This window comes from Cherax quadricarinatus, chromosome 49 (assembly GCF_038502225.1).
Source record: "Cherax quadricarinatus isolate ZL_2023a chromosome 49, ASM3850222v1, whole genome shotgun sequence".
Lineage (NCBI taxonomy): Eukaryota > Metazoa > Arthropoda > Malacostraca > Decapoda > Parastacidae > Cherax > Cherax quadricarinatus.
Genome location: NC_091340.1, coordinates 25282416 through 25307542, shown reverse-complemented (window position 1 = coordinate 25307542; position 25127 = coordinate 25282416). Strand labels below are relative to the sequence as shown.

The 25127-nt window shown below is 40.4% G+C and overlaps 1 protein-coding gene across 2 annotated transcripts in view; it reads left to right on the top strand.

Moving 5' to 3' along the window:
• LOC128697043 (endoribonuclease Dicer) overlaps window positions 1-25127 on the top strand; it is a 110155-nt gene that overhangs the window by 54230 nt on the left and 30798 nt on the right. For both annotated transcript variants that reach the window (XM_070095265.1, XM_070095264.1), the window contains 2 exons: window positions 6004-6181; window positions 21084-21167. In XM_070095265.1, the coding sequence (XP_069951366.1) occupies window positions 6004-6181; window positions 21084-21167 (262 nt within the window). The remainder of the gene's footprint in view (window positions 1-6003; window positions 6182-21083; window positions 21168-25127) is intronic.

Genomic DNA, 25127 nt, shown 5'->3' with positions numbered 1-25127 from the left:
ACAGTAGAGCTACAAGTGGAGGGGGAAGCAGGAAGGCCCGGGCGAATGAAGCCAAACTACAAGAAAGGGGATTTCACGGGAATGAGGAACTTCCTGAACGGGGTTCAGTGGGACAGAGAACTGGCAGGGAAGCCAGTTAATGAGATGATGGAATATGTAACAACAATATGCAAGGAGGCTGAGGAGAGGTTTGTACCCAAGGGTAACAGGAATAATGAAAATGCCAGGATGAGCCAATGGTTCACCCAAAGGTGCAGGGAGGCAAAAACCAAGTGTGCTAGGGAATCGAAGAAGTATAGAAGGCAAAGAACCAGGGAGAATAAGGAGAACAGTCGTAGAGCCAGAAATGAATATGCACAGATAAGAAGGGAGGCCCAATGACAATATGAAAACGATATAGCAGCAAAAGCCAAATCTGACCCGAAGCTGTTATACAGCCACTTCAGGAGGAAAACAACAGTCAAGGACCAGGTAATCAGGCTAAGGAAAGAAGGAGGAGAGACAATAAGAAATGACCATGAAGTATGCGAGGAACTCAACATAAGATTCAAAGAAGTATTCGCAGAGGAGACGGAAGGGGCTCCAGAAAGACGGAGAGGTGGGGTACACCACCAAGTGCTGGACACAGTACACACAACCAAGGAAGAAGTGAAGAGGTTCCTGAGTGAGTTAGATACCTCATAGGCAATGGGGCTGGATAACATCTCTCCACGGATTCTGAGAGAGGGAGCAGAGGTGCTATGTGTACCCCTAACAACAATATTCAATACATCTATTGAAACAGGGAGATTGCCTGAGGCATGGAAGACAGCAAATGTAGTCCCAATTTTTAAAAAAGGAGACAGACATGAAGCACTAAACTACAGACCAGTGTCACTGACATGTACAGTATGGAAAATCATGGAGAAGATTATCAGAAGAGTGGTGGAACTCCTAGAAAGGAATGGTCTCATCAACAGCAGCCAACATGGTTTCAGGGACGGGAAATCCTGTGTCACAAACCTACTGGAGTTTTATGACATGGTGACAGCAGTAAGACAAGAGAGAGAGGGGTGGGTGGATTGCATTTTCTTGGACTGCAAGAAGGTGTTTGACACAGTTCCAAACAAGAGATTAGTGCAAAAACTGGAGGACCAGGCAGGGATAACAGGGAAGGCACTACAATGGATCAGGGTATACTTGTCAGGAAGACAGCAGCGAGTCATGGTATGTGGCGAGGTGTCAGAGTGGGTGCCTGTGACTAGCGGGGTCCCACAGGGGTCAGTCCTAGGACCAGTGCTGTTTCTGGTATTTGTGAATGACATGACAGAAGGAATAGACTCTGAAGTGTCCCTGTGTGCAGATGACGTGAAGTTGATGAGAAGAATTCGTTCGATCAAAGACCAGGCAGAACTATAAAGGGATCTGGACAGGTTGCAGACCTGGTCCAGCAATTGGCTCTGAGAGTTCAACCCCACCAAGTGCAAAGTCATGAAGATTGGGGAAGGGCAAAGAAGACCGCAGACGGAGTACAGTCTAGGGGGCCAGAGACTACAAACCTCACCCGAGGACAAAGATCTTGGGGTGAGTATAACACCAGGCACATCTCTTGAGGCGCACATCAACCAAATAACTGCTGCAGCATATGGGCGCCTAGCAAACCTCAGAACAGCATTCTGACATCTTAATAAGGAATCGTTCAGGACCCTGTACACCATGTATGTTTTTTCAATTCAATTCAAAGTTTATTCTCTATAAGGATTACAATGTTGAATTTACAGAATTTGGTTGTTGTGTGGTTTACATGTAGTTAAATAATGATTACAGAGTGTACCACTAGAACGCCTAGCATGGCTAGGCATTTCGGGCAGACTTAATTTGTAATATTTTAAAATAAAGAATTAAACTATGAGGTAAGTTGGTATTATGGCTAAGTGACTAAATACTAGTTTGTGAGTTTAGCAGTGTGAATGCTTTTGTTTTGGCACAGTACATAGTTTCAGTATTGGAGTATCATAGGATTCATTATTTTAAGATTGAGATTAATATTTCTGTTTATGGTCAAATGGGTGAGTGAGTGTAAGTGTGAACCACCAGGTGGTATTCGTACAGTTAGTTGATGGGGTTTATCAGGGAGATAAGATGTTTTCTAATGGTAGTTTTGAAGGTGATGAATGTGTCTGCAGTTCTAGAGTTCTCAGGTAGGGTGTTCCAGATTTTAGGGCCTTTGACATACATTGAATTTTTGTAAAGGTTTAGTCGGACATGGGGAATGTCGTAGAGATGTTTGTGTCTGGTGTTATGCCTGTGGGTTCTGTCACAACTATCAAGAAAGCGTTTTAGGTCAAGGTTGATATTGGAGTTTAAGGTCCTGTAGATGTAGATTGCACAGTAGTAAGTGTGGATGTACTGAACAGGGAGTAAGTTTAGATCTATGAAGAGTGGGGGGGGGGTGTTGCCAGGGATGGGATTTAGTGATTATTCTTACTGCAGCTTTTTGTTGGGTTATTATTGGCTTTAGGTGTGTGTTGCTGCAGTTGATCCCCAAGCACAAATAGCATAGGTGAGGTATGGATAAATAAGTGAGTGGTATGGTGTGAGAAGGGCATCTTGCGGCATGTAGTATCGTATCTTGGAGAGGATCCCAACTGTTTTGGATACTTTTTTGGTTATGTGTTGGATATGGGTGCTGAAATTCAGGTTGTTGTCAAGATATAGGCCTAGGAATTTGCCCTCATTATGTCTGGTAATTAGAGTGTTGTCGATCTTAATGTTAATTTGTGCATCTCCTGCTCTGCTACCAAACATAATATAGTAGGTTTTGTCAGTGTTAACCCTTTGAGGGTTTTCGTCGTACTAGTACGTCTTACGCGTAGGGGTTTTTGACGTACTAGTACTCATAAATTCTGGCGGCCTCAAATCTAGTGGGAGAAAGCTGGTAGGCCTTCATATGAAAGAATGGGTCTATGTGGTCAGTGTGCACAGTCTAAAAAAAATCCTGCAGCACACAGCGCATAATGAGAAAAAAAAAACTTTGACCATTTTTTTTTAATAAATCAGCGACTTTGCAGTGTATTTTCGTATGGTATTTATTGTTGTATTCTAGTTTTCTTGGTCTCATTTTATAGAATGGAAGACATATTACAGAAATTGAGATGATTTTGACTGGTTTTACAAAGAAAGCTGCCTTGAAATTGAGCTCAAAGTAGCAGAAATGTTAGATTTTTACCAAACTTCAAAAATAAACAAATCGTGCCAAGCGTGCAATACACGTCAACTGGTGAGTCTAATATTCTTTCACAAGTGCACCAATATTATTTATACCATTTTTTACACTAATGCAGTAGTCTGTATAACAGTAAATCTTATATTTTTTGTGAAAATAAAAATTCAAAGTGGAAAGCAAAAGAATATAAGAGGGGCCTTGAGACATGACTAATGACTAGAGGAAATGTCATTTTAGTGCCAGGAATGTCTTTCTTGTTTATTCTGGACCCTATTCGGAAATTGGCATCTTTTGAAATTTGTGTGAAATTGGCAAAATTGCTAAATTCTGACCACTGTACTGGATAGTTGAATTTCATAAATGAGTGGTTTCTTGCACCCATTCGATAGAAAAAATGGAGTTCTAGCGATATATTCATGTTTTTTGTCGACTAGTACAGTGAAATTGGCCGAAAATGGGGCTCAAAGTGGGCAAAATCGCCGATGCGTAAACATCGCCGAGACCGCTAACTTTGCGAGAGCATAATTCCGTAAGTTTTTTATCAAATTTCAAACTTTTGGTGTCTTTATGATCGGGAAAAGATTCTCTATCTTTTCATAAGAGAAAATAATTTTTTTTTTTTTTTTAAATTTGGCCGACCCTGAGAACGAGTTTCGGAGAGGGCCTGTCGACCCTCAAAGGGTTAAGCATAAGTTTATTGGCTGTCATCCAAGTCGATATTTTGATCAGCTCCTCGTTAACAATGGTGTTGAGGGTGGCAAGATTAGGGTGAGAGATGACATAAGTCGTGTCGTCAGCAAAGAGAATGGGTTTCAGGTGTTGGGATACGTTTGGAAGATCATTGATGTATATGAGGAAGAGCAGGGGACCAAGGACACTTCCCTGCGGAACTCCAGTATCAAGTGGCTGTGTTGTTGATGCTGTGTCTTTAATGGTAACATACTGATACCTATTAGTAAGGTAAGATTTGAAATAAGCAAGCGCATGGCCTCTTGTACCGTAATGGTCAAGTTTGTGGAGTAGGATGTCGTGGTCTACTGTGTCAAAAGCTTTTCTTAGGTCAATAAAAATTCCTAGTGGATATTCCTTATTTTCCAATGCTGTGTAAAGCAGAACTAGCATTTTTATGATTACATCATTAGTGCTTTTATTTTTCCTAAATCCAAATTGGCAGGGGTTGAGTATGTTTTGTGCTGTTATAAATGAATATAGTCTCCTGTGCATGAGTTTCTCAAAGATTTTGGATAGCAATGGTAAGTTTGATATTGGCCTATAGTTGTTTAAGTCTGTAGGGTCACCACCTTTATGTATTGGTGTAACCCTTGCCATCTTGAGTAGTTTCAGGAAGGTGCTAGTTTCTAGTGACTTGTTAAAAAGTAATGAAATAGCATGCGAAAGGATATGGGCCACTCGCTTGTACAGTAATGGTGGGACATTAGACAGATTCCCTGAGTTGTTTTTAAGTGACTTTATAATCTCGGTGACTTCCGAGGGCTCAGTTGGTGCAAGATAGAAGGAATTTGGGAAATTCCCATCTAGGTAGTCCCCGGCATGGGCATTAGTATGTGGGATTTTATTGGCGAGATTAGATCCTATGGTTGAGAAGAAGTCGTTTATCTTGTTAGCCGTGTCAGTGGGATGTAGTGGTGTTTCATTAGGTTTAGTTAGGACAATATTCTTGTTTTTTTCAGTTTGTGGGTCCCTAGAATCTGAGAGAGTGTTTTCCAGGTCTTTTTTATATCTCCTCTAGTGTCTGTGAGATATAAAAAAGACCTGGAAAACACTCTCTCAGATTCTAGGGACCCACAAACTGAAAAAACCCAAGAATATTGTCCTAACTAAACCTAATGAAACACCACTACATATTGGAGTATGCGGCACCAGTTTGGAACCCACGCCTAGCCAAGCATGTAAAGAAACTAGAGAAAGTGCAAAGGTTTGCAACAAGACTAGTCCCAGAGCTAAGGGATGTGTCCTACGAGGAGAGGTTAAGGGAAATTGACCTGACGACACTGGAGGACAGGAGAGATAGGGGGGGACATGATAACGGCATACAAAATATTGTGAGGAATTGACAAGGTGGACAAAGACAGGATGTTCCAGAGATGGGACACAGTTGGAAGTTGAAGACACACATGAATCACAGGGATGTTAGGAAGTATTTCTTCAGCCACAGAGTAGTTAGGAAGTGGAATAGTTTGGGAAGTGATGTAGTGGAGGCAGGATCCATACATAGCTTTAAGCAGAGGTATGATAAAGCTCACAGTTCAGGGAGAGTGACCCAGTAGTGACCAGTGAAGAGGTGGGGCCAGGAGCTAGGACTCGACCCTGGCAACCACAACTAGGTGAGTACTGTAACACTAACACTGTGACACACTGACATTCTGACACACTGTAACATAACATTGTGACATGAACACTGTTATACTAACACTGTTACACTGTAACACTCATGATGTGACACAGTAACAGTAACATTGTGATACAGTAACAGTAACATTGTGATATAGTAACACTGACACAATAACAGTAACACTGTGACACAGTAACACTGACACAGTAATGGTAACACTGACACAGTAACAGTAACACTGACACAGTAACATTGTGACACAGTAACAGTAACACTGACACACTAACAATAATACACTGTAGAACACCCTAACAATGTAACACACAATGTAACACTAAGATAGTGTTAATGTAAGTGATGTGTTACAGTAACATATGTACCGTAATTGTTTGTATTGCATTACTTAGTGTAGTTATTTTTGTAGTGAGTTATCTTGTCATTACAGATCATATTTTGTGAAGAATGAAACACTTGCTAAAGTGTCAGCAGACATGAAGCTACACAGACACTTGCAACACATGGCTCCTAAGTTGACAGCTTCCATTGATAAGTTCCTCAGGATCCTTGATGAATCTTATGAAGAAGACACACTCAACACTGAGGAGGACGAAGTTGATGGTGAGGTAAGTTGATTGTGAAGTTGATGGTGAGGTAAGAGGACAGTGGATAAAGCAGCTGGGACAGGGGGTTTGTGTACACCAAGTGTCAACAAGGAGGTGTAAGGAAGGTCATGGTGTGTACACCAAGTGTTTACATTATCATTAATTAGTCACATGGTTAGTTAATAGTCCAAGTCGGACAAAAATGTCATCATGAATTTTGGTCTCCTATGTGTGGTTTATTTGTGTACTGCGTCAGTCATAGTATTGTGCCTTTTTATTCTTCATATTCTTTTTCTAAATTCATAAATGCAACAAAATTCATTACTTTAATCTAAGCATTGTTGACCTATATGCTTCAATATAAACAATGTGTGTATTGTATAGGATGGAATATGATGGAGTGGATAGGCTAACAATGTGGCAGATGTTTCAATTGTTTGGAACAGGTAGTAGGTTACTGTAGTAAAGAGTTTTTATGTGTATAACAAGGCTCAGGGTAAAGCATGTAGAAGAGAGGGTTGTTTAACATGTGTATAAATGGCATTGTAACTGAAGTGAATGATGGGGAGAGGTGTTGCAGAAAAAGATAAAGAATCTTTTACAAAGTTGCAGTTGTCACAGTTGTTCTTTGCTGATGACACTGTGCCTTTGACAGATTCTGAAGGGAAGTTGCAAAGGTTAGTGTAGGTATTTGGAAGGCATGTACAAGAAAGAAATTAAAAGTGAACATAGAAAAGAGGAAGGTGATATCTGAGGGTAACAAAATGCTTGAGCAACTGCAGTATTGGATACCAGGTTGGAGGAAGATAATATGGAAGAAGAGAATGTGCTTACATGACAGTGGATGTGCTGGCAGATGGATGATAGTTCTAACACTGATAGAAGTGGATCTGAAGAGGAATTCTACGGTTTTGAACAATTTGTGACCGAAAGCAATGCTCAAGATATCAAAAATAGTGCTGAAAATCCTGATACCATTCAAGTAGCGATAGTGAGGAATCATATTCACCAGTGACACGTCTGACTTTTTTTGGGTTATCCTAGGTTCTTTACACATATGCTACTGCTATGTATGATAATCTATGTAACTGTATTTGTGTATATCTGAATAAGCTTACTTACTTACGGGGTTCAGGGAAACCGGCAGGCCGGACTTGAGTCCTGGAGATGGGAAGTACAGTGCCTGCACTCTGAAGGAGGGGTGTTAATGTTGCAGTTTAAAAACTGTAGTGTAAAGCACCCTTCTGGCAAGACAGTGATGGAGTGAATGATGGTGAAAGTTTTTCTTTTTCGGGCCACCCTGCCTTGGTGGGAATCGGCCAGTGTGATAATAAAAAAAAAATAACTTACGATGCCACATGCACTTTGGTAGTGTACTATATGCAATTCCAAGGGGACAGAGTACATCCCGGAGTGCATCTCGGAGTACATCCCATGACCCTACACCTGGAATAGACAGTGAAAGTGATGATGATCTGGCTGTAGTTGGGATGGATAGTCCACATGCATCAGCAGGTGGTGGTGCCACAAGCATGCAGCATGCGGCACCAGCCCAGGCTGGGACCCAAGACGCTGACTCAGCAGGTCCAGGACAGAGCGCATCGTCATCCAGCCCCACATCACAACCTGCACAGCCACAGCCAGCTTATGATGTCCAGTACCCACCAGCAAACCACATCTGGGACTGGCAGTGGCAGCTCGTCCATAGGAGCTGCAGAGCTGCAGTCCCCCTAGATGCTCAATGCCAGACATATGACTTCATCAACCTTATGCTAAAATAATTTGCAACTGACAAATATATTACAGGAAAAATCTGTTGTATGTTATTTTCAAGCGAATTTTTTATTTTTTTGTTGAAACGAGATGGAAAATGATTATGAATAGAAGTTTGATAGTATAGGTATTACTGGTGTCACGAGCAGCCACTGGGGATTGGCAGCAAAATTCCAATTTTGTTCCCAATTCCCATCAGTTTGATGACACTCAAAGTGGATTCTTGCCATCTTGTTCCCTTGGAAACACTGCAAGTGAACTGCAATTCTTTGAACTACTCTTTGACCAGCCCTTGATGGAAAATATTGTCAGGGAAAGTAACAAGTATTTGGTTACACCATGGCAAATACAATATCACCACAGTCAAAACTACACCGGCTGAAATGTATTTGTTTTTTGCAACAATAATAATTATGCCTCATGTCTTTCTCTCTTTCAACACACCGGCCGTATCCCATCGAGGCAGGGTGGCCCAAAAGGAAAAACAAAAGTTTCTCCTCTTACATTTAGTAATTTATACAGGAGAAGGGGTTACTAGCCCCTTGCTCCTGGCATTTTAGTCGCCTCTTACAACACGCATGGCTTACGGAGGAAGAAGTCTGTTCCACTTCCCCATGGAGATAAGAGGAAATAAACAAGAACAAGAACTAGAAAGAAAATAGCAGAAAACCCAAACGGGTGTGTATATATATATATATGCTTGTACACGTATGTGTAGTGTGACCTAAGTGTAAGTAGAAGTAGCAAGACGTACCTGAAATCTTGCATGTTTATGAGACAGAAAAAAGGACACCAGCAATCCTACCATCGTGTAAAACAATTACAGGCTTTCATTTTACACTCACTTTGCAGGACGGTAGTACCTCCTTGGGCAGTTGCTGTCTACCAACCTACTACCTAGGATATTTTTTTTTTTTTTTTAGCAAGTCGGCTGTCTCCCACCGAGGCAGGGTGATCCAAAAAGAAAGAAAATCCCCAAAAAGAAAATACTTTCATCATCATTCAACACTTTCACCTCACTCACACATAATCACTGTTTTGGCAGAGGTGCTCAGAACACAACAGTTTAGAAGCATATACGTATAAAGATACACAACATATCCCTCCAAACTGCTAATATACCGAAACCCCTCCTTTAGAGTGCAGGCATTGTACTTACCATTTCCAAGACTCAAGTCCGGCTATATAAAAATAACCAGTTTCCCCTGAATCCCTTCACTAAATATTACCCTGCTCACACTCCAACAGATCATCAGGTCCCAAATACCATTCGTCTCCATTCACTCCTATTGAACACGCTCATGCATGCCTTCTGGAAGTCCTAGCCCCTCGCCCACAAAAACCTCCCTTATCCCTTCCTTCCAGCCTTTTCGAGGACGACCCCTACCCCACCTTCCTTCCCCTACAGATTTAAATGCTCTCCATGTCATTCTACTTTGATCCATTCTCTCTAAATGACCAAACCACCTCAACAACCCCCCACCTTCAGCCCTCTGACTAATACTTTTATTAATTCCACACCTTCTCCTTTTCCACACTCCGAATTTTCTGCATAATATTTACAACACACATTGCCCTTAGACAGGACATCTCCACTGCCTCTAACCGTCTCCTCTCTGCTGCATTCACAACCAAAGCTTCACACCCATATAAGAGTGTTGGTACTACTATACTTTCATACATTTCCTTCATTGCCTCCATAGATAACGTTTTTTTTGTCTCCACATATACCTCAATGCACCACTCACCATTTTGCCCTCATCAATTCTATGATTAACCTCATTATTCATAAATCCATCCGCCGACACGTCAGCTCCCAAGTACAGTGGTCCCTCAATTATCGTCTTTAATCCATTCCTGGAAGTGGGACTATTATCGAAATAGACGATTTTCAAATCAATTTTCCCCATAAGAAATAATGTAAATCCAATTAATTCATTCCAGACACCCAGAAGTATCAACAACAATTTTTTTTTTTTACCTAAAAGATAGATTTACATGCACAAAAGAATGAACATTCAACATGACAGTTACCTTTATTGAAGGCTGTTGTTGATGAATGGAAGACAGGGAGGAGGAGAGAGGGAAGAGAGGTTATTGTTTGGAAGGGGAATCCCCTTCCATAAGGACTCTAGGTCACTTCAGGGGTCACATCCCTAGCATAAATATAGATTTACATGCAGAAAAAAATGCCAAATAAATGTAAAGCACTAATAAAATGTATAAATGAACATTGGTAATAAGGGCAGTTGATGAGTGGAACGGTCTGCCTAGTAGGGTGATCGAAGCTAAAACATTGGGTAGTTTCAAATTTAGGTTGGATAAATACACGAGTGAGAGGGGTTGGATTTGATTTGGACCTGCACCTAAGCTTATTGCTTGGGTAGCATTTGTTCTGTTAGTGGGTTGGATTTGTGAAGGACTGGCCTAGTATTGGCCAGCAGGCTTACTGCAGTGTTCCTCCTTTCTTATGTTCTTATTGGAGACTTGTTTGTGTGAAGGAGGGATGGCAAGTTTATTGTTGGAGAATATGACACTAATATCAACTCTACGGCTTATTTATCTATCACAATTCAACTAATATGACATAATAAACAATATTAATAACATAGAAACATGGAATATACTCTAGAATGAATAAAATAAGTCATTACGTATGTCACGAGAGGTGTTGTGTTATGTTGTTGGGTGTATAAGGGCCACTGAGAGTAAGCTGTCCATAATGGTGGTGAAGGCTGCAGCTGAGGCGGCAGTGTTTTCTGTAGCCCTATATTACTCCAACAACATTGGAGGAGTTGGTAGAATCGCTGAATCACAAAAGAAAGAACCCTCTACCACCTTCTACCACTATTACAACTGTTACCACCATCACTACTACCTTCTACCACCATCAACCACTATCACAACTGCTTCCACTCTACCACCACCACCTTTGTATTTTTCTACAAACTTTTTCATAAATTATGTGTTTCTCACATTCTTTACCAAAGGGCTGGCACTAGAAGCTTTCTTTGGAGCCATGGTAGCTTATTTAGCACTTGCAAGCACAAAAATCAATGGAACTTTATGAAATATTTTGTAGGAGCAAGTGAGGGGACCGTCGCTCACTGGTAAACAATGGCACACTGGCTGGGAAGGCAGGCCCAGGCGGCTCAGAGCGTGAGTACGTGTCCCGGACGAAGGACGATTAGCGAGTTAACGGACCATTTGCGAGCCAATGTTTACACGAAATAACGGAACTCTTTCCGAAATGGACGACTCTCAGGCCGGACGACTATTGAGGGACCACTGTATCTGAAAACATTCACTTCTTCCATACTCCTCCTCCCCAATTTGATATCCAATTTTTCTTTATCTAAATCATTTGATACCCTCATCACCTTACTCTTTTTTATGTTCACTTTCAACTTTCTACCTTTACATACACTCCCAAACTCATCCACTAACCTTTGCAATTTTTCTTTAGAATTTTCCATGAGCACAGTATCATCAGCAAAATGCAATTGTGTCAATTCCCATTTTGTATTTGATTCCCCATAATTTAATCCCACCCCTCTCCCGAACACCCTAGCATTTACTTCTTTTACAACCCCATTTATAAATATATTAAACAACAATGGTGACATCCCTGTTTAAGACCTACTTTTACGGGAAAGTAGTCTCCCTCTCTTCTACACACCCTAACCTGAGCCTCACTATCCTCATAAAAACTCTTTACAGCATTTAGTAACTTACCACCTATTCCATATACTTGCAACATCTGCCACATTGCTCCTCTATCCACTCTATCATATGCCTTTTCTAAATCCATAAATGCAGTGAAAACTTCACTACCTTTATCTAAATACTGTTCACATATATGCTTCAATGTAAACACTTGATCTACACATCCCCTACCCATTCTGAAACCTCCTTGCTCATTCGCAATCCTACATTCTGTCTTACCTCTAATTCTTTCAGTTATAACCCTACCGTACACTTTTCCTGGTATACCCAGTAAACTTATTCCTCTATAATTTTTACAATCTCTTTTGTACCCCTTCCCTTTATATAAAGGGACTATACATGCTTTCTGCCAATCTCTAGGTACCTTACCCTTTTTCATACATTTTATTATTATTATTATTAACACACTGGCCCATTCCTACCAAGGCAGGGTGGCCCAAAAAAGAAAAACTTTCACCATCATTCACTCCATCACTGTCTTGCCAGAAGGGTGTTTTGCACTACAGTTTTTAAACTGCAACATTAACACCCCTCCTTCAGAGTGCAGGCACTGTACTTCCCATCTCCAGGACTCAAGTCCGGCCTGCCGGTTTCCCAGAACCCCTTCATAAATGTTACTTTGCTCACACTCCAACAGCACGTCAAGTATTAAAAACCATTTGTCTCCATTCACTCCTATCAAACACGCACACACATGCCCGGTGGAAGTCCAAGCCCCTCGCAACAAAACCTCCTTTACCTCCTCCCTCCAACCTTTCCTAGGCCGACCCCTACCCCGCCTTCCTTCCGCTACAGACTGATACACTCTTGAAGTCATTCTGTTTCGCTCCATTCTCTCTACATGTCCGAACCACCTCAACAACCCTTCCTCAGCCCTCTGGACAACAGTTTTGGCAATCCCGCACCTCCTCCTAACTTCCAAACTATGAATTCTCTGCATTATATTCACACCACACATTGCCTTCAGACATGCCTCTAGCCTTCTCCTCGCTGCAACATTCATCACCCCTGCTTCACACCCATATAAGAGTGTTGGTAAAACTATACTCTCATACATTCCCCTCTTTGCCTCCAAGGACAAAGTTCTTTGTCTATACAGACTACTAAGTGCACCGCTCACCTTTTTCCCCTCATCAGTTCTGTGATTCACCTCATTTTTCATAGATCCATCCACTGACACGTCCACTCCCAAACATCTGAATACATTCACCTCCTCCATACTCTCTTCCTCCAATCTGATATCCAATCTTTCATCACCTCATCTTTTTGTTATCCTCATAACCTTACTCTTTCCTGTATTCACTTTTAATTTTCTTCTTTTACATACCCTACCAAATTCATCCACCAATCTCTGCAACTTCTCTTCAGAATCTCCCAAGAGCACAGTGTCATCAGCAAAGAGCAACTGTGACAACTCCCACTTTATGTGTGATTCTTTATCTTTTAACTCCACGCCTCTTGTCAAGACCCTCGCATTTACTTCTCTTACAACCCCATCTATAAATAAATTAAACAACCACGGTGACATCACACATCCTTGTCTAAGGCCTACTTTTACTGGGAAATAATTTCCCTCTTTCCTACATACTCTAACTTGAGCCTCACTATCCTCGTAAAAACTCTTCACTGCTTTCAGTTACCTACTTCCTATACCATACACCTGCAACATCTGCCACATTGCCCCCCTACCCACCCTGTCATGTGCCTTTTCCAAATCCATAAATGCCACAAAAACCTCTTTAGCCTTATCTAAATACTGTTCACTTATATGTTTCACTGTAAACACCTGGTCCACACACCCCCTACCTTTCCTAAAGCCTCCTTGTTCATCTGCTATCCTATTCTCTGTCTTACTCTTAACCCTTTCAGGGTCCAAGGCCCAAATCTGGAGTCACGCACCAGTGTCCAAGAATTTAAAAAAAAAAAATTGTTATTTTTTCTTATGAAATCGTAGAGAATCTTTTTGTGAAGGTAATAAAACAAAAAGTACGAAATTTGGTGGAAAATTGACGAAATTATGCTCTCACGAATTTTGATGTGTCAGCGATATTTACGAATCGGCGATTTTGCTGATTTTGGCTCCCATTTTAGGCCAATTACATTATTCCAATCAACCAAATTCTTAGCTATTTCACTAGTATTACTTCTATTCTATTGATTGAGCACAAGAAATCGCCAAGTCAACTGTTTCAACTACAAAATAAAGTGATTGGAAATTGTTAATTTGGCCAATTTAACACAAAGTTCAAAATCTTCCAATTTCAAAATAGGGTCCAGAATAAACAATGTAGGCATTCCTGGCACTAAACTAACATTTCCTCTGTTCATTAGTTATGTTTTGAGGCTTTACAAATAAATTCCATTTTGATTTTTATTCACATAATGAATTTTTATTCACGCCAAGAAATAGAAGATTTACTGTTATGCAATACTGTAATAATTGTATAAATATCATCACCATATTTGTGAATGTATATTAGACCCACCAGCTGACGTGTATTAGACGTGTGAGGTCGTTTGTTTACTCTTGAATATCGGCAAAAATTTAACATTTCCGCTACTTTGAGCTCAGTTTCAAGCCATTTCCAGTGCTAAAACCAATCAAAATCATCTCTATTTCTGTAATACGTCTTCCATTCTATCAAATGAGACCAAGAAATCGTAAATACAACTATTAAAAACATACAAAAAAACACTGCAAAGTTGCTGTTTTAATCGAAAAATCATGATTTCAGTTTTTTTCTCTCATTATACACAGCGTGCTGCAGGATCTGTTTTATGTGGTGCACACATACCACATAGATGTATTCTCTCATATCTAGGCCCAAATGTACCACTCACAGTTTATCAGAGTGAGCTGAGCTCATGGCGTAGATCTACGGTTTGGACACTCACCGTAAAGCCGTAGATCTACGGGAGGGACCCTGAAAGGGTTAATTCTTTCAATAATAACTCTACCATACACTTTACCAGGTATACTCAAGAGACTTTTCCCCCTATAATTTTTGCACTCTTTTGTCTCCTTTGCCTTTATACAAAGGAACTGTGCATGTTCTTTTCCAATCCCTAGGTACCTTACCCTCTTCCATACATTTACTAAATAATAGCACCAACCACTCCAAAACTATATCCCCACCTGCTTTGAACATTTCTATCTTTATCCCATCAATCCCAGCTGCTTTACCCCCTTTCATTTTACCTACTGACTCACGAACTTCCCCCCCACACTCACAACTGGCTCTTCCTCACTCCTACAAGATGTTACTCCTCCTTGCCCTATACACGAAATCACAGCTTCCCTATCTTTGTCAACATTTAACAATTCCTCAAAATATTCCCTCCATTATTCCCTCCATCTTTCCAATACCTCTAACTCTCCATTTAATAACTCTCCTCTCCTATTTTTAACTGACAAATCCATTTGTTCTCTAGGCTTTCTTAACTTGTTAATCTCGCTCCAAAACTTTTTCTTATTTTCAACAAAATTTGTTGATAACATCTCACCCACTCTCTCATTTGCTCTCTTTTTACATTGCTTCACCACTCTCTTAACCTCTCTCTTTTTCTCCATATACTCTTCCCTCCTTGCATCACTTCTATTTTTTAAAAACTTCTCATGTGCTAACTTTTTCTCCCTTACTACTCTGTTTACATCATCATTCCACCAATCGCTCCCCTTCCCTCCTGCACCCACTTTCCTGTAACCACAAACTTCTGCTGAATACTCTAACACTACATTTTTAAACCTACCCCATACCTCTTCGACCCCATTGCCTATGCTCTCATTAGCCCATCTATCCTCCAATAGCTGTTTATATCGTACCCTAACTGCCTCCTCTTTTAGTTTATAAACCTTCACCTCTCTCTTCCCAGATGCTTCTATTCTCCTTGTATCCCATCTACCTTTTACTCTCAGTGTAGCTATAACTAAAAAGTGATATGATATATCTGTGGCCCCTCTATAAACATGTACATCCTGAAGACTACTCAACAGTCTTCTATCTACCAATACATAATCCAACAAACTACAGTCATTTTGCCCTTCATCATATCTTGTATACCTATTTATCCTCTTTTTCTTAAAATATGTATTACCTATAACTAAACCCCTTTCTATACAAAGTTCAATCAAAGGGCTCCCATTATCATTTACACCTGGCACCCCAAACTTACCTACCACACCCTCTCTAAAAGTTTCTCTTACTTTAGCATTCAGGTCCCCTTCCACAATTACTCTCTCACTTGGTTCAAAGGTTCCTATACATTCACTTAACATCTCCCAAAATCTCTCTCTCTCCTCTGCATTCCTCTTTTCTCCAGGTGCATACACGCTTATTATGACCCACTTTTTGCATCCAACCTTTGTTTTAATCCATATAATCCTTGAATTTACAAATTTATATTCTCTTTTCTCCTTCCATAACTGATCCTTCAACATTATTGCTACCCCTTCCTTAGCTCTAACTCTCTCAGAAACTCCAGATTTAATCCCATTTATTTCTCCCCACCGAAACTCCCCTACCCCCTTCACCTTTGTTTCGCTTAGGGCCAGGACATCCAACTTCTTTTCATTCATAACATCAGCAATCATCCGTTTCTTGTCATCCACACTACATCCACGCACATTCAAGCATCCCAGTTTTATAAAGGTTTTCTTCTCTTTTTTTAGTAAATGTTTACAGGAGAAGGGGTTACTAGCCCATTGCTCCCGGCATTTTAATCGCCTCATACGTCACACATGGCTTACGGAGGAAAGATTCTTTTCCACTTCCCCATGGACAATAGAAGAAATAAAGAAGAACACCCTAGATGTATGTATTCCGATATTTGGGAGTGTGTGTGTGTGTGTGTGTGTGTGTGTGTATATATATATATATATATATATATATATATATATATATATGCATGTGCATGTGCATGTGCATGTCTGTGAAGTGTGACCAAAGTGTAAGTAGGAGTAGCAAGATATCCCTGTTATCTAGCATGTTTATGAGACAGAAAAAGACACCAGCAATCCTACCATCATGTAAAACAGTTACAGGTTTCTGTTTCCTAGTCATCTGGCAGGACGGTAGTACTTCCCTGGGTGGTTGCTGTCTTACTCCCCCTGCTTTTAACATTTCTGTCGTGATCCCGTCAGTTCCAGCTGCTTTACCCCCTTTCATTCTACATAATGCCTCATGCACCTCCCCACACTCACATCCTGTTCTTCTTCACTCTTAAAAGATGATATTCCTCCCTGGCCAGTGCATGAAATTACCGCTTCCCTTTCTTCGTCAACATTTAAAAGTTCCTCCAAATATTCTCGCCATCTACCCAAAACCTCCATCTCCCCATCTACTAACTCCCCTACTCTGTTTTTAACTGACAAATCCATTTGTTTTCTAGGCTTTCTTAACTTGTTTAACTCCAAATTTTTTTCTTATTTTCATTAAAATTTCTTGATAGTGCCTCTCCCACTCTATCATCAGCTTTCCTTTTGCACTCTCTTTACCATTCTTTTACTCTCCATATACATACTCTACTCTTCTTATTACACTTTTGCTTTGTAAAATCCTCTCATAAGTTAACTTTTTCTGTTTTATCACACCCTTTACTTCATCATTCCACCAATCACTCCTCTTTCCTCGTGCACCCACCCTCCTATAACCACTAACTTCTGCCCCACATTTTAATACTGCATTATTAAAACTATTCCAACCCTCTTCAACTCCCTTACTACTCATACTTGCACCAGCCCACCTTTCTGCCAATAGTTGCTTATATCTCACCCGAACTTCCTCCTCCCTTAGTTTATTCACTTTCACCTCCCTCTTGCTTGTTGTTGCCATTTTCCTCTTTTTCCCATCTACCTCTTACTCTAACTGTAGCTACAACTAAATAATGATCCGATATATCAGTTGCCCCTCTATAAACATGTACATCCTGGAGCCTACCCATCAACCTTTTATCCACCAATACATAATCTAACAAACTACTACTTTCATTATGTGCTATATCATACCTTGTATATTTATTTATCCTCTTCTTCATAAAATATGTATTACTTATTACCAAACCTCTTTCTACACATAGCTCAATTAAAGGCTCCCCATTTTCATTTACCCCTGGCACCCCAAATTTACCTACTTCTCCCTCCAGAACATTTTTGCCCACTTTAGCATTGAAATCCCCAACCACCATTACTCTCACACTTGGTTCAAAACTCCCCACGCATTCACTCAACATTTCCCAAAATCTCTCTCTCTCCTCTACACTTCTCTCTTCTCCAGGTGCATACACGCTTACTATAACCCACTTTTCACATCCAACCTTTATTTTACTCCACATAATCCTTGAATTAATACATTTATAGTCCCTCTTTTCCTGCTATAACTTATCCTTCAACATTATTGCTACTCCTTCTTTAGCTCTAACTCTCTTTGAAATCCCTGACCTAATCCCATTTATTCCTCTCCACTGAAACTCTCCCACCCCCTTCAGCTTTGTTTCACTTAAAACTGGAATATCCAGCTTCTTCTCATTCATAACATCCACAATCATCTCTTTCTTATCAGTCACACAACATCCACGCACATTCAGACTTCCCACTTTGACAATTTTCTTCTTATTCTTTTTACTAGTCTTTACAGGAAAAGAGGTTACTAGCCCATTGTTCCCGACATTTTAGTTGACTTTTACAACACGCATGGCTTATGGAGGAAAGATTCTTATTCCACTTCCCCATGGATATAAAAGGAAGAGTAATAAGACAAAGAACTGTTAAGATAAAATCAAAGAAAACTCAGATGAGAATGTATAAATAAATGTGTACATGTATGATGAGGGTATCAAATGATTTAGATAAAGAAAAATTGGATATCAAATTGGGGAGGAGGAGTATGGAAGAAGTGAATGTTTTCAGATACTTGGGAGTTGACATGTCGGCGGATGGATTTATGAAGGATGAGGTTAATCATAGAATTGATGAGGGAAAAAAGGTGAGTGGTGCGTTGAGGTATATGTGGAGTCAAAAAACGTTATCTATGGAGGCAAAGAAGGGAATGTATGAAAGTATAGTAGTACCAACACTCTTATATGGATGTGAAGCTTGGGTGGTAAATGCAGCAGCGAGGAGACGGTTGGAGGCAGTGGAGATGTCCTGTCTAAGGGCAATGTGTGGTGTAAATATTATGCAGAAAATTCGGAGTGTGGAAATTAGGAGAAGGTGTGGAGTTAATAAAAGCATTAGTCAGAGGGCAGAAGAGGGGTTGTTGAGGTGGTTTGGTCATTTAGAGAGAATGGATCAAAGTAGAATGACATGGAAAGCATATAAATCTATAGGGGAAGGAAAGAGGGGTAGGGGTCGTCCTCGAAAGGGTTGGAAAGAGGGGGTAAAGGAGGTTTTGTGGGTGAGGGGCTTGGACTTCCAGCAAGCGTGCATGAGCGTGTTAGATAGGAGTGAATGGAGACGAATGATACTTGGGACCTGACGATCTGTTGGAGTGTGAGCAGGGTAATATTTAGTGAAGGGATTCAGGGAAACCGGTTATTTTCATATAGTCGGACTTGAGTCCTGGAAATGGGAAGTACAATGCCTGCACTTTAAAGGAGGGGTTTGGGATATTGGCAGTTTGGAGGGATATGTTGTGTATCTCTATACGTATATGCTTCTAAACTGTTATATTCTGAGCACCTCTGCAAAAGCAGTGATAATGTGTGAGTGTGGTGAAAGTGTTGAATGATGATGAAAGTATTTTCTTTTTGGGGATTTTCTTTCTTTTTTGGGTCACCCTGCCTCGGTGGGAGACGACCGACTTGTTGAAAAAAAAAAAAAAAAAAAAAACATGTATGTGTAGTGTGACCTAAGTGTAAGTAGAAAGATATGTAAATATATAATAGAATATTACTAATATTTAACATTTTTGCATGATTTTTTGTTCTAAAGTTTTGTAAACAACATGATGATGAAAATATTAGTGCAGTTATTGTGTTTAATACAATGAGTGTACATATATACATTATGCATTATATTGGTCTCATAGGCCACAAACTTTACTGGAAAAAAAAATATTAGAAAAGAAAAAAGTAACAAAAAAGCAAAATAAAAAATGCGACTTTACGGAAGTCGCTGATGTTTCCGCCATCCGGTCATTGAGGGTCAACTTCACGCCTCTGTATCTTGGTAAGTACTGATCAGAATTTTTTTTTTATTACCTCTAGAAAAATATCTTTAATTCTATAAGATTTTTTTTTTTTTTTTTTTTTTTTTTCCCCCGAAAATTCTTGGACCCTGGCAGTAACTGAGATTTGGCCTCTGGACCCTCAAAGGGCTAAAAGTTTGATTTATTATTTCAAACTGATTGGGTGATCTTCAGTTTTGTGAAGTGATTGAATAGTGATAGTGAAGACATAGCAAGTTACAGTAGAAATGTAATGGAACAAGATGAATTATTAATTTTCTGTGGGAGTTGAAGAACACTGATAGAGTTGAATTAATTGGTTTTTCTTTGACATATTGTGTTGAGGGTTCAGTTACATTACAGAGATGGTGTTTTTAACAGTAGCTCTGAGTTGATTGGCAGACAGGGGGATCTTTTGATGAGTCAGGCAGTGAATTCCAGATCTTTGGGCCTTTTATGCACCCAGTGAGGAGCAGGGGCACAGTGGCCACAATAAGGGAAACCTGTGTCAACATTCAAGGCCTCAAACTTTTCAGCATCATACCAGAAGATATCAGAAACATGGCTGGTACAAGTGTAGAAGCCTTCAAGAGGAGACTGGACAAGTTTCTTCACCAAGTGCCGGATCAACCAGGCTGTGATGGATATGTGGGGCAGCGGGCCTCCAGCAGCAACAGCCTGGTTGGCCAGGCAAGCACCAGACTAGCCTGGGCCATGGCCAGGCTCTGAGAGTAGAGAGACTCGTAACTCATCAACACTATATCAAAGGTATTGAGTTATTGCACAGGTTGAGTGAGACATGAAGGATGTCACAGAGGGTTTTATGTCTTGCCTGTGTCTGATAAAATACAGTGGACCCCCGCATAACGATATTAATCCGTTCCTGAGAGCTCATTGTTATGCGAAATTATCGTTATGTGAATGAATTTTCCCCATAAGAAATAATGGAAATCAAATTAATCCGTGCAAGACACCCAAAGAGGAGACTGGACAAGTTTCTTCACCAAGTGCCGGATCAACCAGGCTGTGATGGATATGTGGGGCAGCGGGCCTCCAGCAGCAACAGCCTGGTTGGCCAGGCAAGCACCAGACGAGCCTGAGCCATGGCCAGGCTCTGAGAGTAGAGAGACTCGTAACTCATCAACACTATATCAAAGGTATTGAGTTATTGCACAGGTTGAGTGAGACATGAAGGATGTCACAGAGGGTTTTATGTCTTGCCTGTGTCTGATAAAATACGTCTATTTCATTTTTGCTTTCAGGACGTTGATGTTCCAAAAGCCCTGGGTGACTTGGTGGAGGCTATCATTGGTGCTGTCTACCTTGACACTTGTAGATCACTGCAGGTCAGTATTTCTACCTCTACCACTGGAGTGTATGCCACGGTGGTACTCCCACTGTGGAATACACTGCAGGTCATCCTTCCTAACAGTGTTACCACAACAGTGTTTCACCACCAGTGGTAAACCTCAGAACCTAATAAACACTGAAGGTAAATTCACAATGCTGAAACATTAACAAACACTTGACTTTATAATGGTTTATTACACTATGGGATACATTTTACACTAGGGGATACATGTTACACTAGGGGATATATGTTACACTAGGGGATACATGTTACACTAGGGGATACATGTTACACTAGGGGATACATGTTACACTAGGGGGTACATGTTGCATTAGGGGATGCATGTTACACTAGGGGATACATGTTACACTAATGGTTACTAGTGAGCAAAACCCAGTGTTCTCCCTCACTTCTCTAATATATAGTACTGTGTTCAGTATTTTCAGTGTACAATATGTACCTCCACAGTGTACACTATGTACACTATATACACTGTGGAGGTACATATGTATGTGGTTTATGTGCAATAAATGATCTCACAGGATCCAATTAACTACCACACCTTCGACGCATTATCTGAGATGAACACAAGAACAGTAGTGATTACCTTGAGCGATCAGAGTAGTTGTAATGTTGAATGATCAGTTATCTCAGTATTGTGGTACCAGCACTGTTGTTTGAGTGTGAAGCATGGTTGTTATCACAGTATGGTGGTACCAACCCTGTTGTATAGGTGTGAAGCATGGGTTTTAAACATTGCAGCCAGGAGGAGGCTGGAGGAGCATATGGATACACTGTAGGTATCATACAGTGTATGATACACTGTAGGCCTAGGAACTAGGCTCCAAAAGGGTTTACAGGAGTACATCTGGATTTATGTCTACAGTTCACTTATCTGTTGCAAGCAGTTTTAGGAAATTTACTTGTAACAGATAAGTTATCATATAAATAATCTAATGAAATAAAATTCAAAACAATTGAGATTAATTTCCTTTTCCCAGATTTTTGAGTATCTGTATCTGCTTCTCCAGTGAACATGTAAGTCACTATGTGAGTGAAGAGTCTTCAGTAATGATCAGCTGTCATTAATAATCAAAGACTGAAGCTCAGTGTCAAAAGTTAACTTTAGTGTCATTAGGATGACAAACACTTAAATTTACAGTGTAGACACACAGTTGTTAATTCTTATGACTAACTCAACAAAGTTCCTATCGTTGTTAACTGGGAAAGTGAGAAGAACAAGTGCAGCCCTGCTAGCGGACTCCTGCTGAGATCCATCAGTGTACATAATTTGTGATACATTATATTATTACTCCTACTTACACTTTGGTCACACTTCACAGACACGCACATGCATATATATATATACATACATCTAGGTTTTTCTCCTTTTTCTAAATAGCTCTTGTAAATTCAAGAATTATGTGGATTAAAGTAAAGGTTGGATGCGAGAAGTGGGTTATAATAAGCGTGTATGCACCTGGAGAAGAGAGGAATGCAGAGGAGAGAGAGAGATTTTGGGAGATGTTAAGTGAATGTATAGGAGCCTTTGAACCAAGTGAGAGAGTAATTGTGGTAGGGGACCTGAATGCTAAAGTAGGAGAAACTTTTAGAGAGGGTGTGGTAGGTAAGTTTGGGGTGCCAGGTGTAAATGATAATGGGAGCCCTTTGATTGAACTTTGTATAGAAAGGGGTTTAGTTATAGGTAATACATATTTTAAGAAAAAGAGGATAAATAAGTATACACGATATGATGTAGGGCGAAATGACAGTAGTTTGTTGGATTATGTATTGGTAGATAAAAGACTGTTGAGTAGACTTCAGGATGTACATGTTTATAGAGGGGCCACAGATATATCAGATCACTTTCTAGTTGTAGCTACACTGAGAGTAAAAGGTAGATGGGATACAAGGAGAATAGAAGCATCAGGGAAGAGAGAGGTGAAGGTTTATAAACTAAAAGAGGAGGCAGTTAGGGTAAGATATAAACAGCTATTGGAGGATAGATGGGCTAATGAGAGCATAGGCAATGGGGTCGAAGAGGTATGGGGTAGGTTTAAAAATGTAGTGTTAGAGTGTTCAGCAGAAGTTTGTGGTTACAGGAAAGTGGGTGCAGGAGGGAAGAGGAGCGATTGGTGGAATGATGATGTAAAGAGAGTAGTAAGGGAGAAAAAGTTAGCATATGAGAAGTTTTTACAAAGTAGAAGTGATGCAAGGAGGGAAGAGTATATGGAGAAAAAGAGAGAGGTTAAGAGAGTGGTGAAGCAATGTAAAAAGAGAGCAAATGAGAGAGTGGGTGAGATGTTATCAACAAATTTTGTTGAAAATAAGAAAAAGTTTTGGAGTGAGATTAACAAGTTAAGAAAGCCTAGAGAACAAATGGATTTGTCAGTTAAAAATAGGAGAGGAGAGTTATTAAATGGAGAGTTAGAGGTATTGGGAAGATGGAGGGAATATTTTGAGGAATTGTTAAATGTTGATGAAGATAGGGAAGCTGTGATTTCGTGTATAGGGCAAGGAGGAATAACATCTTGTAGGAGTGAGGAAGAGCCAGTTGTGAGTGTGGGGGAAGTTCGTGAGGCAGTAGGTAAAATGAAAGGGGGTAAGGCAGCCGGGATTGATGGGATAAAGATAGAAATGTTAAAAGCAGGTGGGGATATAGTTTTGGAGTGGTTGGTGCAATTATTTAATAAATGTATGGAAGAGGGTAAGGTACCTAGGGATTGGCAGAGAGCATGCATAGTTCCTTTGTATAAAGGCAAAGGGGATAAAAGAGAGTGCAAAAATTATAGGGGGATAAGTCTGTTGAGTGTACCTGGTAAAGTGTATGGTAGAGTTATAATTGAAAGAATTAAGAGTAAGACGGAGAATAGGATAGCAGATGAACAAGGAGGCTTTAGGAAAGGTAGGGGGTGTGTGGACCAGGTGTTTACAGTGAAACATATAAGTGAACAGTATTTAGATAAGGCTAAAGAGGTCTTTGTGGCATTTATGGATTTGGAAAAGGCGTATGACAGGGTGGATAGGGGGGCAATGTGGCAGATGTTGCAAGTGTATGGTGTAGGAGGTAGGTTACTGAAAGCAGTGAAGAGTTTTTACGAGGATAGTGAGGCTCAAGTTAGAGTATGTAGGAAAGAGGGAAATTTTTTCCCAGTAAAAGTAGGCCTTAGACAAGGATGTGTGATGTCACCGTGGTTGTTTAATATATTTATAGATGGGGTTGTAAGAGAAGTAAATGCGAGGGTCTTGGCAAGAGGCGTGGAGTTAAAAGATAAAGAATCACACACAAAGTGGGAGTTGTCACAGCTGCTCTTTGCTGATGACACTGTGCTCTTGGGAGATTCTGAAGAGAAGTTGCAGAGATTGGTGGATGAATTTGGTAGGGTGTGCAAAAGAAGAAAATTAAAGGTGAATACAGGAAAGAGTAAGGTTATGAGGATAAAAAGATTAGGTGATGAAAGATTGAATATCAGATTGGAGGGAGAGAGTATGGAGGAGGTGAACGTATTCAGATATTTGGGAGTGGACGTGTCAGCGGATGGGTCTATGAAAGATGAGGTGAATCATAGAATTGATGAGGGAAAAAGAGTGAGTGGTGCACTTAGGAGTCTGTGGAGACAAAGAACTTTGTCCTTGGAGGCAAAGAGGGGAATGTATGAGAGTATAGTTTTACCAACGCTCTTATATGGGTGTGAAGCGTGGGTGATGAATGTTGCAGCGAGGAGAAGGCTGGAGGCAGTGGAGATGTCATGTCTGAGGGCAATGTGTGGTGTGAATATAATGCAGAGAATTCGTAGTTTGGAAGTTAGGAGGAGGTGCGGGATTACCAAAACTGTTGTCCAGAGGGCTGAGGAAGGGTTGTTGAGGTGGTTCGGACATGTAGAGAGAATGGAGCGAAACAGAATGACTTCAAGAGTGTATCAGTCTGTAGTGGAAGGAAGGCGGGGTAGGGGTC